General features: G+C 44.2%; 1 protein-coding gene across 2 annotated transcripts in view; it reads right to left on the bottom strand.

Moving 5' to 3' along the window:
* Lrmda (leucine rich melanocyte differentiation associated) overlaps window positions 1-16463 on the bottom strand; it is a 994610-nt gene extending 978147 nt beyond the window's left edge. The window contains exons 1-3 of one of the 2 annotated variants that reach the window (XM_028758580.1): window positions 16255-16285; window positions 14155-14214; window positions 8939-9039 (exon numbers count right to left, since the gene is read on the bottom strand). In XM_028758580.1, coding sequence (XP_028614413.1) covers window positions 8939-9039; window positions 14155-14157 — 104 coding nt within the window. In that variant the 5' untranslated portion in view covers window positions 14158-14214; window positions 16255-16285. Of the gene's footprint in view, window positions 1-8938; window positions 9040-14154; window positions 14215-16254 lie in introns of both variants that reach the window. The other variant, XM_028758579.1, reaches the window with a different exon arrangement.
* Between the last annotated feature and the right edge of the window lie 738 nt (window positions 16464-17201).

Below are 17201 nucleotides of genomic sequence, written 5' to 3'. Positions count from 1 at the left end.
TTTCACAAATGAAAGGGCCAAAGAGATTTCATGCAATGTTAGTTTGAAAGCACTGGTTCATTAAGGATATTAATTTTCTGATAACTACACATTTAAGCGTGACACACTCCGTGCGCAGTATCTACAGGATTTCGCAATTATTAATGCGTGACAGTTTCAAATGCTAAGTGAATCAATTAAACAGCAGCATTCACAATCCCGAGAAGAGATAACTGCTTCATAACTACCTAAGACTACAATTTTCACATGACAAAAAAAAAGAGCCATTGAGGCGCCTTCAAAACCTGACAGGTCAAGAAAGAAGTTTGAAACAAAAGCACCTTCCAGCCATCATCTCCTCCCTTTACTTGTCAGATCAACTTTGCTGGTGTCTCCCCCAGAAATGCATCACATGCCAGCTGCCACAAGGTGATTTTTCATGTCTTGTCAAAGAAATCTTTTATTCTATTTGCTCTGCATTAACATGTTACATTTATTGATCAAGGGCCTGTTCGGCAGCCGCAGCAGGGCACTGAGCTCTCCATGCCTACGGGGCTTTGATGTCCCGGTGACATTCGAGCCCGAATAATGCACATACTAAATGGATTTAATGCAGAAATGTGTTTGGGCCTGACAGTTACATTAATAACAGCCCCTCACACTGATAAATATGCAATTGCTACTATTAAGAGTTACCCAATTATGGGGAAAATATTTCTCTACCTTATAAATAAATCCATCAAGGGGGGAAAAAAAGTTTTAACAATGGTGCATTTCCTTAAAAACTACTTCTCCAGAAACAGGAGATGGGCTGGACGGGGGCTGGAACCCCCTCTTTTGCTCTCGCTTCCAATTGTTTTTAATAAGTCTCAAGAAGGGTTGTTCTTTTTTTTTTCTTCTAAACCTCTTTTGTTGGTCTTCTGTGTTGTGCCCATCTCTTGTGTCTGCATAACCAGAGAAAAAGCAGACACCCTGAAGCATGAAGAGCAGGGGTCTGTGTATAGTCAAGAGAGCAGCTTAGGGGATATGGGGGTGCACAGCTGATCTCCATAATGATGGGTCTGGGGGAGGAGCCTTTATTTTTTTTCAACTCAAAGAAAACCTACGCATGTGTTTGTATCTCATTGTAAACCCTATGTGACCTTGTGCTACAGCACGGATGAGGCAGGGTCCAAAGGAAAAGAGAAAGCAGCTGGCATGAAAAGTCTCAGCCAAGGAGAATTTGTCGTTATTAAATTCCTACAATTAAACACAGACACCCAAGCAAAAAGAGGATAATGGCTCCCTTTCATCATCCGGGAACGTGGAACAGCTAAAACCACCAACAGCCAGTCCCAGAGGAGACGAAAGAGGCTTTTCAGATAGGGAGTGTATGGGAGTGTAAGTCCATGTGCAAGTGAACACACACACACACACACACATCTTTTCTCTGACTCAAAAACCAAGGTCCACTGTTCCAGGGCTGGGACGGCAAGGCTGAATAATTTTTCCCATGACCACCACCTTGGATTTGAGCCAACCTGCACAGCCTAAAGGGAGAAGGATTGTATCCCAGGGTGAGTCCTCTGGGAACCCTTGCTTTTGAGCCCACCTGGGCCTCTTGGGGTACTGCTGTACTAAACTTCCCAAACTAGAGCTGCTTTTAAAAGGCAGGAGAAGGAGGGAGGGGAATCAGTGTGGCTCTAACTGAGGCCTCGGGAGTCTTGAGGATGCACTAGAAACCCTACCATAGCTATTTCTGCTGGCTGTTAGGGCTTTAACGGGAGAAAGAAAAAAAAAAGAAACTTTGCTACACAGAGAAGCGAAAGTTTAGAAATCATTAGAAATATTAATGCAAAAAATAAGTAGATAAATAAGTAAAAGGTGCCAGTTTGTATAATAAGAGCAATTTAGAATAACTACAAAACCAGAATCAGAGCTGAGCACATGTAATCCCAGCTCTCGGATTGTTTTAGCCATCAATGTGATCTGGAGCAAACAGCTGGGCTTCCCTGGGCCTCAGCCACTTTGTTGTGAGATGTGGGTTCCAATAGCTTCATTTGGAGAACGTAGGGCTATTGTAGAACACATATGGGAAGTGTTCTGCCCAGCCTTGGAAGGAGTGAAGCTTGCATAACGTTAACTGCTATCCGCTAATAAGAAAAGAAACATAATTTCTAGGACCATTTCTTCAACTTCCCATCCCTGGATTCCCTTGGAAAGGACACCAACCACCTCTCAGTATTTACTGCCTAGTTTGGTTTTACCATAAAGGCTATCTAGGGAGCCATTCTACAGGGGGAAAAAAAAAACCTGTCTCCGAAGCATCCACAGGTCCTTAGTGGAGCACACATTGGGGGAAGAGGGTTGATTCTTTTGGGTCCCAAATAAACGCTGAACAAGGCATTTAGCATCCTAGCCTCATGCACTAGACAGCAGTACAACTATTAACGTCATCACTACAGCAACAAACTGTATCCTGCAGCAGCAGGACTCTGTGGTGGAGAACCTGGTGGCACAGTGACAAGAAAGTATAAAAGAGTTAAAGGCCCTGCCTATCTTCCTACCCTGTCCACCCTTGAAGTACCGAAGCCACCCCAATATAACATGAACATCAGTAATACCCTGATGCCCCAAAATCGTATCCTGTGAACAGACAGGAGGGTAGAGAGATGGGCAGAGCTATGAGGCCTCAGGTTCTAGGGAAGAAAAACAGTTTCAGTGAAAATAAAAGTTGATCCTTAAAATTCCAGGAATTTTTAATACTAGAAAGTCTAATACAGGAAATACTGAGGCAAAGCTGATAGAAAGTGCGTTCTGCGAGTTACAGGCAGCATGGTCATCCCTGAGAAAATGCAGCTTGTCATAACTCTCTCTGGCTGCCCACCATTTCCCAACCCTGCCTTACCTTCTATGGCCCAGCACCCTACTTTCTGTGCCCAGTGGATAGAAATCTAGGTAGTCAGGAAGACTCACAGATGGAGTGATAGGAAGAAAGTACCATGGCAACCATTCATGGGCTGACACCTGCCCGAGTACTCCTTCTAGCCTAATGGAGTCAAACTGTTTTCTGTCTCTGTTAAGTCATGCCAGAAAGTGTTGGAAGTACAGAAATCAGGGTCTTACAGCTGAGTGTTATATATGACCTGTCAGATGGCTGTGCATTTTTCTTTTGATTGTATTTTTGCTTGGTTTCTGAGGACATCTGAATGGTCAGTAATACTCTGAGAACAAAAAAAGTGTCAGTGTTCTGTTGTTGCTTTTAACCATATTGGTCATCTTAGAGGAGACTGGTTCCAGCCTATGCAGAATGTGACAGTTCTGAAGAATCATAAAAGACTGATTAGTAACACTACACTGTAGAGAACTCCTAGTCTATCTTTGTTGCTAACACTACCACATCCAGGGTGACTGTGTGACCCAGAAAAGACCTGGACACCTAGATCTCAGATATAATTTGTACCAGGCCCTCCACTGTAAAGACAGTGTTTAGTGAAGGCCCAGTGACAAAGGAGCATCTCGGCGAGCTTATCTCCTGGGGTATGTAGATAGATAGAGAATTTCTTCTTGGGCCTATTCCTAATTGGCAGAAATTGAAATTATATAACATGAAATTATGTAACCTGCAAAATATTAGGAGCAAGTGGAACACCACATTATTTGTTACAGTTAGGATAGGTTAGGCTACGCTGAAATAAAAAATTAGTTCCAAAGTCTCACAATATAGATTTCGTCCTCACTTCAAATCTGTGTCCTAAATTGATAAGCATGCTTGCTTATGGTTGAAATCTAAGTCTTAGGATGTGAGGAGAGGAGTGTGTTGGATGCTGGTAGAGAGGAACCCTCATTGCCGTGTGAAGATTTCAGTGACCACCAGAGAATTCATTGGGTTGAACCAAGGTTCTAAGCCTTCTTGCTAGCACCCTGTCCATTGAACTATTACAGGAGCCATGCTTACTGAAGACCTAGTATGTCCCAATCAACCTAGTAGGCATGTTATACATAGCACTTAACAGTTTAGCACACAGACCAAAGCCAGTTAAACATAGAGTAAGCAACAGAAGAAGATTGATCCAGAGTAATCTAAGCCCAAAAGCACTCACTGCTCATCTCTGCAAGTTAACTGGCTCAGTTCTGCCCAACTGTCTGCAACATGGACAAATGATGTGTGGTATATCTGTCTCTGAAGAAACTGTGACAGTGTGCTAAATGCCCATCTTGTGACGTGCAGCTAGTCCACAGGAAGAGGACAGAGTCAGTGGCTCTTACCTGGAGCTGCACAACACCTCCCCCCAAGTCCTTGCCACCTCCCCCACCGGGCAGAAGGCAGGAGAGTAGCAAGCAACCTCCCATCAGAAATGTTCTTCCAAGCAATTCGCCACCCAGCACATTTATCAGCGGTGCTAAGTAAGATGCGACTGCAAATAATTTAATTTTTAAAACGCAAGCTTCCTGTTGCCATAGATCAATTAAAGCCTCTCACTTTTATTGCCAGATTGACGTGGGCATATTTATCACTGTTTACCATGGGAGCTCTGCTCTGCTTGCTGTGTTCAACAAGCTGAAAACCCCCTCTAAAACCAGAGTGCAACGGAGGTACACAATTGATAGATTATCTATGATGTGAGAAGATAACTGTCCCCTGCCTACCTTCCTGAGTTTTCCAATATTTCTACATAGACTATTACTGATTTTAAGGGGAAAAAATTCACAAATAAATCATAAGTATTTCACATAAATCTAGATGTTAGAGTGTGGTTGTTAATGCATGTAAACTCAAGGTACAATATGTCATGCCTCCTGACTGTTAGCCAGCTAACTCTCTACACATTCCAACCTCATTCCAAGGAAGATGATGGGACCTGACCCAGGAAACTATGCTCCAGGAGCTCATCTGAGCCACATTCCTGTAGCTGACCTGGGTCCCATCCATCACAAGAAACAGACCCAGGATGAAGAGCCAAAAGGCAGACACCTTTGGGCCTTTAAGGGAGACAGAGGTTTCATATGGGTTTCTTCCCTTGCTTCCATTTCCAGCATACAACTTGATAAGACACACAATGGTTCCGAAGACTTTAATCTCCAGAAAGACTCGCTGAAACAACATAACCTGAATCTGCGATTTCATCAGGGAGAACTAACCAATTTATTGGACAGCTCAAGTGAGAGGAAGGTGGGTTTATTATAGTTAATAAAGAAGACCATGAGCTGTAATAGGAATGAGAGGACACCCACCATACCGCCAAGCAAAAGTTCAAAACTTTAAAATCCATAATTATCTTTCTGCCAGCATGAATAGGTACCCACAGGGTAATGAACAGAACTCTTTGTGTGTGGTGTGTGTATATGTATATACATATGTATGTACATGTGCATGCATATATATGTATGCATGCATGCATGTATATATGTAGGTATGTATGCATGCATACATGTGTTTTTAAAGAATAATTTTTGAATGCACAACAAAGAAACACCAAGCTGGGCAATAACTAGAGTACCACCCACATGTCTCCTTTCAGTGTGGGGATTAAACTCAGGGTCTCATCTGTGCTAGCCACGTGCTCTGCCCCACGCTCTGTCTCCAGTGCTCACAGAACTCTTTTCTGAAGGTAATTCACAGTGATGAGGGTATGTACTGAGAACAAATAACAAAACAACACAGAAAGCTATTCTCACGTGCGTGCCTAAAGACTAATACCTCCTTTTGAACATCTTGGCAAGAGTTAAGTCTGAACCTGGCCAGCCTGAGATGCCCTGGAACAGACCAATAACAAGCCAGGCAATTAAGTCATCAAAAATGCCCAACAAAAGAAAGTCCAAGATCTCCTGGATTCACTAGTGCATTCGACCAAGGAGAAAAAAGTTCATGCCAATCCTTGGATTGTCTCAAATAACAGAAGAACAAATACTAGCATAAACACAAAGAACACTTCCAAATGCCTTTTACAATGCCAGCATTGCCGATATACCACAGCTGGGCAAAAACATCGCCAATATCCCTGATAAACTTAACATTTGAAAATCCTTAATAATACCAGAAAGCAAATTCAACAGCACATTAAAGGGGATTATATACTGTGGAACAGGATTGGTACAACATACACAAATCAATAATGTCACAGCCCTTGCCAAAATAACAAATGATGAAAGTCGAGTGGTCACCTCGGATCCAGGAAAAAAGCATTCGACAAAATTCCATACCCTTTGATAAGAAGCTCAATGAATCAGGTATAGACAGGCTGTACTTCCATATAATGAAGACTTTCCATCAGCCCCTCTCTGGAAAGCTACTGGCTGTTGATGGCTCCTGGGGGAGGGAGAGTCATTGTCTTCCTGATGTAGCCACTTGAGTCTCCCATGCTCCCGTGAATAATTCATATCCATGGCCATTTATGGGCATCCTGGTCAAATTCAGTCACAAAACAAAGCCACACAAATAAAAAAGACACACTACTGAGAGAGGGCACTCATGGAGAAGAAGGGCTGATGGAGTTGGGAGAGGAAAAGGAGAGGGTAGGGTGGTGCGACCAGAAGATATCATATACATATATGGAATTGTCAAAAATAAACTAAATTTTTAAAGATACAGATTAAACAGCGAATAATGACTACAAATATCTGAGTTAAGATTTACAGTTATTTTTAGCTAGGCACAGTGGCACATTCTTTAATCCCGGCTCTCGGGAGGCAGAGGTAGATGGATATCTGTGAGTTCAAGGCCAGCCGAGTCTACATAGAGAGTTCTGAGACAGCCTGAACTACATAGTGAGAGCCTGTCTCAAAAAAAAAAAAGATTTATGTTTATTTTTAATTATGTGTGTGAATAGAGGAGCCTGCAGAGTCCAGTAGACAGTATCAGGGTATAACCAGAGTCTTATACTCTTTACTGAATGTCACATTACTGAAATCTATTGATGATTAAAATCCATTTTAAAGGAAAAAATAAGAAGTCTATATATGGCAGGCCCCAGAAAACATGGCACTAGATGATAACAATCTGGAAGGTTCTCCTTACCCACAGGACAAGGACACTCTTGTCACTTTTCTTCAGCATATTTCTAGAGGCCCCAGCCAGAGCAATTAGGCAAGAAAAGAAATAATGAGGATCAAAACTAAATCAAAAGACTAGAAGGAAAATTGTCTCCATTTGCACACATTATGATTACACAGAGAGAGAGAGAGAAGACGCAATGATTCTATCAAAACAAATTCGGGCAAGTCACCAGATAAAAAATCAACATATAAAAGTCAGTTCCATTTCTATACACTAAGAATAATCCAGAACAGAATAAGTAAGCAAACAATCCCATTTACAAAAGAACTGAAGGAAGAAATAAAATACTTAGTGATAAATTTAACCAAAGAAGTGAAAGATCTACTCAACAAAAACTATAAAACACTCCTAAAATCAATTTAAAGACAATACAAATAAATGAGGATAGTGTCTGTGTCTATTGCCTGGGTGAGTAGCTAAAGGGACTTTACACTTAGATTGCAATCCCTACCAAAACGGCAACGTTTTCACATGACTGTTCCCATTTCCATGACCTGCACCCACTGACACACTCCTTCAAAGGACCAAACCTCCTCAGACCCACCTCTGAGTTTCCACCAGATATTAACTAGGCAACTACAACTCCCAAGCCATGAGTCCCTGGTCCCCTAGAGGCCACTCACATGGATAGAACTTGGGACATTATGAAGAACATCTTGCCTGAGTCCAGGCAGAGGAGCTATGTAAGGTGTAAACATCTAAAACCCAGTTTACTCCAGGTTTTACACTCTGTCCTCCTTCTGACACTGCAACCACAAAGCACCCTGGATTTCTCTAGGGACAGCAATTCCATTCAGCCACCTTTTGCATTGACACTGCAAGGTTTAGATCTCCACATGTGCCCAGAGGCTAAGAACCTCTTGGGAGTCAGGGAGTACATATACAGGGACACATTCTTCCTCTATCACCCTCAAGACACCCCTTTTCTGGAGACTACACAGTTCAGTGTAGCCTAGGCACCCACTAGGTGACATGAGGCTGACTTACTGAAACTGCCATTCTCCCTTACCTGCTGAGAGCCAGTATCCTGAGTTCTATCCATTCCCCCGCCCCCCAATTCTTCATTCCCAAGTATCCTCACTCTTTGAAAGAGACAAGGACCTAAGAACTAGATGCAAGGACATACCTGGGTCTTGGAATGGTGGTCAAGTTTCAAGCAGAAGGCAGGCTGGAACTCAAGAACAGCGCTTAGAAAACAGCCTAAATGCAGAAGCTCTAGAGCAGGCCAGGCTTGACCCTTGTCCACCTGTTCTATCAACGCCTACTGTCCAAGTGCCGCCGCCTTTCCTCTGCTAAGCCCACACACCAGCACAACTCATCATCTTTTAAGAATGAAATGCTGTCCTCCACTGGACTGCCATTACAAGATCACACTTACCTTTGGTGGAGACTCAAACAGGTGCTAGAAACCCCATCCCCCACCACCACCACCACCACTTCACATCAATAGTCATCTTTTGTGAGAGCATCCTCGAGAATATTTAAAACATCAAAGCTGAAAAACACACCTACACACACCCTATCTGTGATTTGATACACTCTGTGAGAGGCAGTCACTCTTAGGAAATAAAGCTAAAAACACTCACTGGCCCATCTCATTCTTTTCCTTAAAAGGATTCAGACTCATGTATATAGGTGTCCATGGAAAAGGAAAAGAGCATAGTACAAAGTATAAGGTCCCCACACACACACACACACAGTCGTGAGGTGAACAAGGCTCAGACGCTCTGACCTTCGTAGGCAGCACTTACTAGAAGACCAGCCATGATCTCTAAGATCATTTGCAGCAGGGTCTAGTGTGTGGTCTCATCTTTCTCAAGACCCTGTAAAGACCAGGGATCTGTGACATGTGCCTGCTTCCCCAAAGTCCTGGAGGGAACTGGGTGGCTCAGTCCTGGCCTGCATTTCTCTTAGCTTACATACCTCAAGAGGTTGAAGCTCAGGTCAAGCCTCTTTGCAAAATGTCCAAAGTCCCGGCCCAGGTACTCCGGAATTTCTCTGCAGTACTGGCCTACATAGGACACCTGCAAATTGAATGGAACAAAAATAGAAATTAACCAGCTACTCACAACCCAGAGCATCCGATCCCATGATTGCTTCCTCAACCTGTAAGGCTGGATCTTCCACACAAAAAGGCTAAGCTGTACCTATTTCCTCAAGCTTTGGGGAACTCTGCCAACAGCTCCCTTTCCTGGCACAGTTAGCTTGATGGAGATATATTGTGGCACAATAGAAATTAGATTAAAACTAGATGAGGTACAGGTGACCAAACAAGCCCAAGTTCACAACATGTGAGGATAACCATCCTAAAGCCACCTTTGTGATGGCTGCCCATCCGGCTCTCCTCCCTCGCCCAACCACCTCATATTACATTCGTCCTCACAGAAGAGAAGACAGGGTGGATACTCTCCTAAGCAGGCCTCAGCCTTTTCTCTAGCTTCAGAAGCAATTCCTACAATCACCGTGAAAAACGTTCCTTCCACTCTCTGACCCTGCCACAAAAATCAAATCTACAAACTTTGTGCTCAAATGTACGATCGAGTTATTTTTGAAAATCTTAAACCACACTTAAAGTAAGTTCATGATTTTGTGTTGGACTCCACTCACAGCTATCAGTGACAGCATGCAGCCCTCTGGGCCACAGGCTGAACCTATATTTGAACCCCCAAGGCACTAAAACAAGCTGGGCACAGAAGAGGCCATCAGTCCCACTGCATTACCTCTGTGTGTAAACGCCCACCACACTCCTTACAAAGTGCTGACAAGGCCTACGGTAGCACATGGACAGCATTTCTAAGGTTTTACATTGGGAGGCCACTTTCTGTTTAAATGGTTTTGCCTGTGTGTTTTGCTCTGCTCCACGACTTGATTTTGCCCAGGTCTTATGAGGGTGACCATAGCTGCTGTACGATGGTCCTGTCATGTCCAGAAAACCTGTGTCACTCAGTCCTCTGCCAGCTCTAGCTCTTACAGGCTTCCTAACCCACTTCTGTCATTGTTGGAGAAGACTGATGTGGATGTCCCGGGTTAGCCCTCCAGTGACACTTACTCTCTGCACTTTGAACAGCTACGTATTTCTTCATTAACCATCTCCAACTTCACAAAGAAACCTCTCTGAAGAGATCTGAAAGCTGCATTAAGCTATGGTTTAACAGTATGAATTTGGAGGCACACTTGATAGTATGTCCATTTAGCAGAATGGCAGTCATACGTTCATCCCTGGGGCTCTCACCAACTTTGGATTCTTGGCCACATTTACAATGCCAGGCATGTTTCCTCCCATGGAACAGGCCTTCAATGCAGCGGTTGGTTACCCCCATACCATTCAGGCCACCATTGCCTCTACGGGCACATCTTCCCCAGCAGTACACATAGTGTGTATGTATGTTCCTGTTCAGAGAGGTTTTGGTAAGCCTTTTGCTTCCTTCAGCAGTCTTTTTATTTTTATCTTATTATATGTAATCATTTAAGCAGCTTTTAATATTTCCAAATATTAAAAGGCCTAAAATTTTTGATTCTAGAACTTTTGAGAAGACCTTCAGGGGCCCTGCTCGCTACACTAACCACCCAATTTGGGAATCTATTTGTATCCATTATACAGGCTGCAGGCAGAAAAGCATGACCAAGAGAGACATAGACATACAATGTTACTGAACTACACTACTTTCAAACCACAGGTAGACACTCAGGCCCTTCATATGGCTATAACCCTGGTCCTGTCTCCCTACAAATTTACCTTCTATGCTGACAGACCAAGATGTCTTGGGATGACTAACAGGTCCCCAGAGCACTTTGTCTCTTAACAGGGGAGAAAACGTGGCAGTCATCAAACATCCTGAGATATTAGGCTGAGCCTACCGAAAGCTGATAACCAGCCATGTCAGAACTACAAAGCAGAATGTTCCCATGACATCACAACCACCTCAGCACCCTCCTTCTCTAAGACACCCCTCTCCTACATGATGGCAAATGCTGGCAACACAATGTCTCATATTTTCTGTCTTCCAGTCACTGTCCTTCAGCAATTTCGTTCCAAGAAGAGACAAAGAGAGATGAGAAGTGGCAGAAAGACAGGTGACTTATAACTGAAGACACTGAACCCCTATAATCTCAACACAGGCAAAGCAGTTGCCTGGGCAACTTAATATGTTCAAAGCCAGCCTGAGGAGCATAGCCAGTCCCCTGTTTTGTACACCTCTAAGAGAAAAAGAAGAGAGAGAAAGAGAGAGAGAGAGAGAGAGAGAGAGAGAGAGAGAGAGAGAGGACCTCAGCAAAATATTTTTTAATTTTTAACAAGTGTTTATTTTCTCTCGTTCATGTGTGTACATGTGTATTGTGTGTACATGTATACACTGTGGTACATACTTGGCAGACAGAAGACAACGTGAAGTTCTCTTCTTCCAACACATAGGTTCTCCAGGATCAAAATCAGGCTTGGTAGCAACTGCTTTTACCCATTGAATTTTCTTAATGGCCCAATAAAATAATTTTTACTCAGGAAGATAACAATAAATAATAAGAATAGTAATAAGAATGAGAATAAGAATAAAAGAATAAGAACAATAGTAATAATGGGATCTTGCATCAATCTAGCAATCTGTCCCTTTTCTATATTAGATTCATTTTCTGCAGCACTTAGGTTAATAAAGTAAGTTCTGTGTCCATGCTGAGATGAAAATCATACACCAAGGAGAGATTGAGGCTATAAGGTCCCAATAAATCCATTAGGCTTGGTCTCAATCTGTAATGTGTTCTGTGTGTTCACCTTAACCCTCCAGGTCCATGGGGCTCCCTTGAAAACCCAGCATGTGCCACCACAATTTTGTGACATCAACACATAAGATTTCTGTGATATCCAAAGCAGATATGCTTTGTCTTAAATAGAGACACTGAGCCCTGTCCTTAGAGACTAGGCAAGGAGTAGATCTAATGGGGACCCAGCTTATCAAATCTCAACGTCCACATAGGGAAGAAAGTCCTCTCAATATAACACAGAGACAGTGATAGAGCCTGGTAAGTTCTGAACTGTGGATAAGTGCTTCCCAATGTAGGGACCATAAAGTGCTTACCCTCAGGACAGTTGCTTCTAGGGCCTTTCTAATGTGCCGTCAGTCACCAGATTGAGGGCAGATTCCCTGGGACACACACACACATACACTACCACCACACCACACTCACCCACTCCATCCACCATCCCCATCTATTTCCAAGTTAGTGACTCTCACCAGAAGCCCTGTCCAGGTCTATTTTCGAGCACCAGTGTTGCTATCTATTAGCTGTTTCCTTGAATATGTCACAGTGACCTGGAACCTGTTCTCTTTTGTTTTCTTCATTCAGAGAGTCACATGTATCTCAGGCTGGCCCAGAGTTCACTATGTACCCAAGGATGACCTTCAGCTTCTGCACTTCCTGCCTGGGTCAAACCCAGGGCCTTATGCATGCTAAGCAGGTGCTGGACCAGCTGGTGACTCTCAGCCTCTGCTTCCTCTTTTTTGAACTTATCCAGTACAATCTCAACCACCACCAAGAGCAGTTTCAATAGCACAGTAACACTTAATAAATGCCAGCCCTGTGCAGTCCAGTTATCTGTTGCATCCTCAAGGAATAGCCTTTGGGATCAGGCAGTGTTGTCCCCATTGTACTTGTATAACAGAACGAAAATAGCATATGAAAAGCACTCACCTAATCAATAGCTGCTGTTCAGATCAATATCCCCATGGAGGGGATTGGTTATTTTCATTATTTCTTGAGCCTAAGATTTCAGTGCCCAAATTTCAAGTTTGCGTTTATGTCTGTGATTGTATCCAAGCCACAAACTGTAGCTGTCATACATTAATGGAAAAAGGGAGGGTGTTATGTTGAATATAAATGAAGCATTCAAGCCAAGAAAAGCCAAGTGAGGTCAGGCCCACAATGAATAAAAAGATTTAACAGAGTAAAGGGATGGGATAGCATCAACTGTCCCACTTGCATGTCAGCCCACGGTGGTCCACACCAGCCATCAGCCCATGGTGGCCCCAGGAACACCAATATAGCATCACACAAATATCACTAGCCATCTCTTTAAATTGTTCTTTAAATTTTTATTGAGATCTTTCCCTTGCACTTAGATCACCCCATTATTTAGGATATATGTTCTCTAAGTACTGAAAAAGTTACATCCAATTTTATGCTTGGATATTTCAGTTACATTATAATGAAAATGATAATCCATCCCTTGGATAATCCTGCAATCCAACCTCTCAGGAGGTTTTTCCCCCTTTCAGAAGAGTCAGGGTAGAGCAAGCTAGAAAAATGGCTCAATTGTTGAGAGCACTTACTGCTCTTCCAGAGGACACAAGTTCTGTTCCCAGCACCCATGTCTGGTTGCTCACAACTACCTGTGACTCTAGCTCCAGGAGATCTGTCATAGTCTGCTTTACATTGTTTTCTTTGTTCAGTGAGTCGCATGCATCTCAGGCTGGTCTGGAGTTCACAATGTACCCAAGGATGACCTTCTGCTTCTAACCACTAACCAAAAGCAACTCATGGAAAGGGTTTACTTGGATTGAATATTCCAGGTCACTGTCTACTGAGGAAAGGCAAGGCAAGGGGAAGCAGAGACAAGCAGGAACTCCAAACATTGGCTTGCTTTTCATGGCTTGCCTACAGGCCAATCCGATGGGGACATTTTCCCCATGAGATTCCCTCTTCTCAGATGACTCTAGCTTATGTCAGCTTATGTCAAGCTGACAAAACCTAACCAACACTATATATGATGTGCACTTTTGGTTTTCTTGGGCACACACAGGGGTGTGTGGGTGTGGGTGTGTGGGTGTGTGTCCATGCATGTAAGGTCATAGTATAATACAACCTATTGGAATCAATTCTCTCCTTTTGTTTTGTTTTGTTTGTTTGTTTGTCTGTTTGTTTTTTCAAGACAGAGTTTCTCTGTAATAGCCCTGGCTGTACTGGAACTCACTCTGTAGACCAGGCTGTCCCCAAACTCACAGAGATTTGCCTGCCTCTGACTCCAAAGTGCTGGGATTAAAGGTGTGTACCACCACAAACAGCTCAAAATAAATCATTTTAAAGATTTTTTTTTTTAAAAGAAGGATCTAGGGCTGGAGATGTCACTCAGTGGTATCATGCTGGCTTACCATGTGGAAGTCCTGGATTAGAGTTCCAGCACCAAGTTAGTTAATTAATAAAAGATCTACCTGAAAATAGAATAGTGGTTTGCTGAAATTTTAACTGTTAAGAGGTTAAAAGGAATATCTTCTAATGTTCTATAATACACAGTAGCAATGGGTGATAACCACTATGAATTGTATGTTTCAAAACAGCCAGCAGAGAGGACCAAAAGTCTGTAGCACAAGCAACTAAATGATAAGTATTTACTATAACAGATACACCAATCCTACTCTTCTGATCATTACACACTATATACATGTATTGAAATATTATATTGCATCTTATTAAATGGGTATTTTTCAAAAAAGGAACTGCCTGTCGGAATTGTGCACATTCAAGGCACTACCTCTCACAGTGTTATAAATTGTGTGGAGTGAATGCTAGCAAATAGTCTAGCCCCAGAGCCAGATGGTGTACAAAAAAAGATAATAACACCCCAAGGTACACCGGAGCCTTCCTGGCTCCTCCCAGTGATTTATCTTGAAGTACTGGGCAGGGCCCAAAAAACATCTTACCCACAAGTCAGCAGATGACCCTGAGCCCTGTGCAGCAGGCTCCATTAGGGGTACCGGAAACATCAAGTCTTGAAGAGGACAAGATAAGAAAAAGGAAGTCTTGAGAAGTTTCAACCTTGCTGTCAAGTTCTCAAGGAATTTGGAAGAAACTTTGCACAAAGAATGCTAGGACCCAAAATGCAGAAACCACAGCATGCAGGAGGGGAACCCTGCCTCTAAGGCAGATACATGAAGAGACAGGACCCCCTTCCCACACACACCCCTCTTTCTAGGAAGTCAAACTCACTTCCAGAAGCCCCTTTACCCTGGCTCATAATAGGATCCTCATTTTCTGGCCACTCTGCACAGACTGACAGCAGCCTGGCAGGCTCACTTCTGAACTCTGGACTTGTGCCTGCCTGAGGCTCTAAGACAGAGCCAGCGATCCTGAGAGATTAGGTCTATAGGGGCAGCAGAGAAATGGTAATTCAGCTCATTTCCATCAACACCTGCAGGGTGCCTGGTGCATAGTAGTCACTCAATAAATGACTTCAGTTGAGGAATGAACTACCATTTCTTTTACAAAGAAATGGAGTAGTTTTGTTTGGTAGGGTGCACCCAGCAGGCATTCCTTGTGTTTCCCATTTGTAAAATTCTTAGGCCTCTGAGGAGAAACCATTCCCTTATCCCTGATGCTCTGCACCTAGAGGGAGAGCTTTCACCCAGTTTCCCTAGGGTGGAGAAGAACTTTGCAAAATGAGAATGCTGGCTTCATGGGAGGAAAAGCAAAAGAGAAACCTTGGTTTTTTTCAGCAGATACAGGGCCCCTGTTCAGCCTAGTGGAGTTCTCTCCGAACACCAGAGACCTCACTACAGGGCTGAAAACAAGCACTGCTAGGTGTCTACCATCGGGTCTTGCCATGCCCTAGTGACACCTTCTCAAGAAGTCCAAGACGGCATAAAACTGTAACACACCCTGGGCCTCCACCAGTGGGCCTTCCTTGAAAAGGAAGATCATTCTGAAGAGCGCTCCTCCAGTCCCCAGCCGGACAACACGTTGTGGTTTTCACTGTGGCTCCGGGGATTCTGTGCACTTTGCTGTATGGGCCCCTTTCCTCCATGTATCTGATCTTCTATACAGCTCCCCTGGTATCAACAGCTAAACGGTTTCATGTTAAAACAGTTTTCTTACACCCCAAAAGTTCTTTTAAAATCCGCATTGTGAAAGAAAAAACTGAAACGCTTTTGGTGGACCCTGAAAAATATCAGCCACCAGCAGTGGGTCTCGTGGAGAAGTTAGTCCCTAAGTGTTGATCAGTGTGACTCTAGGGACAGAGAGAGTTGGGGGATCGCAACTGCTTACCACACCACTACAGAGTGTGCCAGGATCAAAGAAGGGCCTGACCTCTTCTTCAACTTGGAAGAAGTGTGGGCACTGGGCACACATCACCTCCACATGCGACCTCCCAGGACAAGGGCGCTCACAATAAGCCTTGGGGACCCGTACTCTGCTGTCCCTCCCATCCCCAACTGGATCCCAGGACTAGACAGGGCTCACTTGGACCGACTTACTTGAGTTCCACTGACCATGAGCCCAGCCATGGTGGCAGGGACCCAGCAGGCGGGCGGCACTGAGCAGGGTAGCAGGCGGTGCAGTTCCGCACTGGGCGGTCAGCTGACCAGCGGAAGCCCTGAGCGCCGGTCGGCCACCAAGAACTGTGCGCAGCAGCTCTGCCGCCGCTGCCGCTGCCGCTGGCTGGCTCAACCCGGTGCACGTGAACTTCCACTGCCTGGCAGCTCGCAGCGGGTGGCCCCCTGCGCTGCACCCAGCGTGGGAACCCCACACGACTGCTTCTCTCTCCTGCACATTTCCTGCCCGATCCCTGTTCCCCAAGAGGTGCCCCCTCCAGAATCCAATGCCCAGAACTTTATTGCATTTATCAGACAAAGGCTTCAGGGTGGAGTGAAGGGGGTCCCCATCATGGACGTGTCATCAGAGCCGCTGTTAGTTCCCGGCTCAGAACTGGGCCTTCCCAGAATTTCACAATCTAGGTTACATAACTGCCCTCAACTGCTAGAAGGAGTGGCCTCTCCACTCAAAGTCCCCACGACAGTCTAAAAAGTGCTAGCAGCAATAGGGAATGGATCTTCTGATGGGAGCTTCCGTTTATTAGACGGAAGGCTGCAAGGGAAAGTTGAATTTCCCCTTATAATGCTGGCTGGTCATACGACCCCTACTCACTTCACATGCCTTTACCGGGCTCATTACCACCCCAGCAGCTGACAGTAATGAAACTTAGGGCAGGAATATTGGTAATGTCTCCAAACCTCAGGATCCTCCTATTCCTATTCTTCTCCAAAGGAAGAGACATATGTAAGAATCAAAACAATTAACTGTGTCTGTGGCAGTGCACATGTGAGCTTAAACACACATACACAGTACACACACACCCCTCCCACCTCCACCTCCACCTCCACCTCCACCTCCACCTCCACCTCCACCTCCACCTCCACCTCCA

Source organism: Grammomys surdaster, unplaced genomic scaffold (genome assembly GCF_004785775.1).
Source record: "Grammomys surdaster isolate TR1022 unplaced genomic scaffold, NIH_TR_1.0 126198, whole genome shotgun sequence".
In the NCBI taxonomy this organism is placed as follows: domain Eukaryota; kingdom Metazoa; phylum Chordata; class Mammalia; order Rodentia; family Muridae; genus Grammomys; species Grammomys surdaster.
This window is presented reverse-complemented; position numbering and strand designations above follow the sequence as displayed.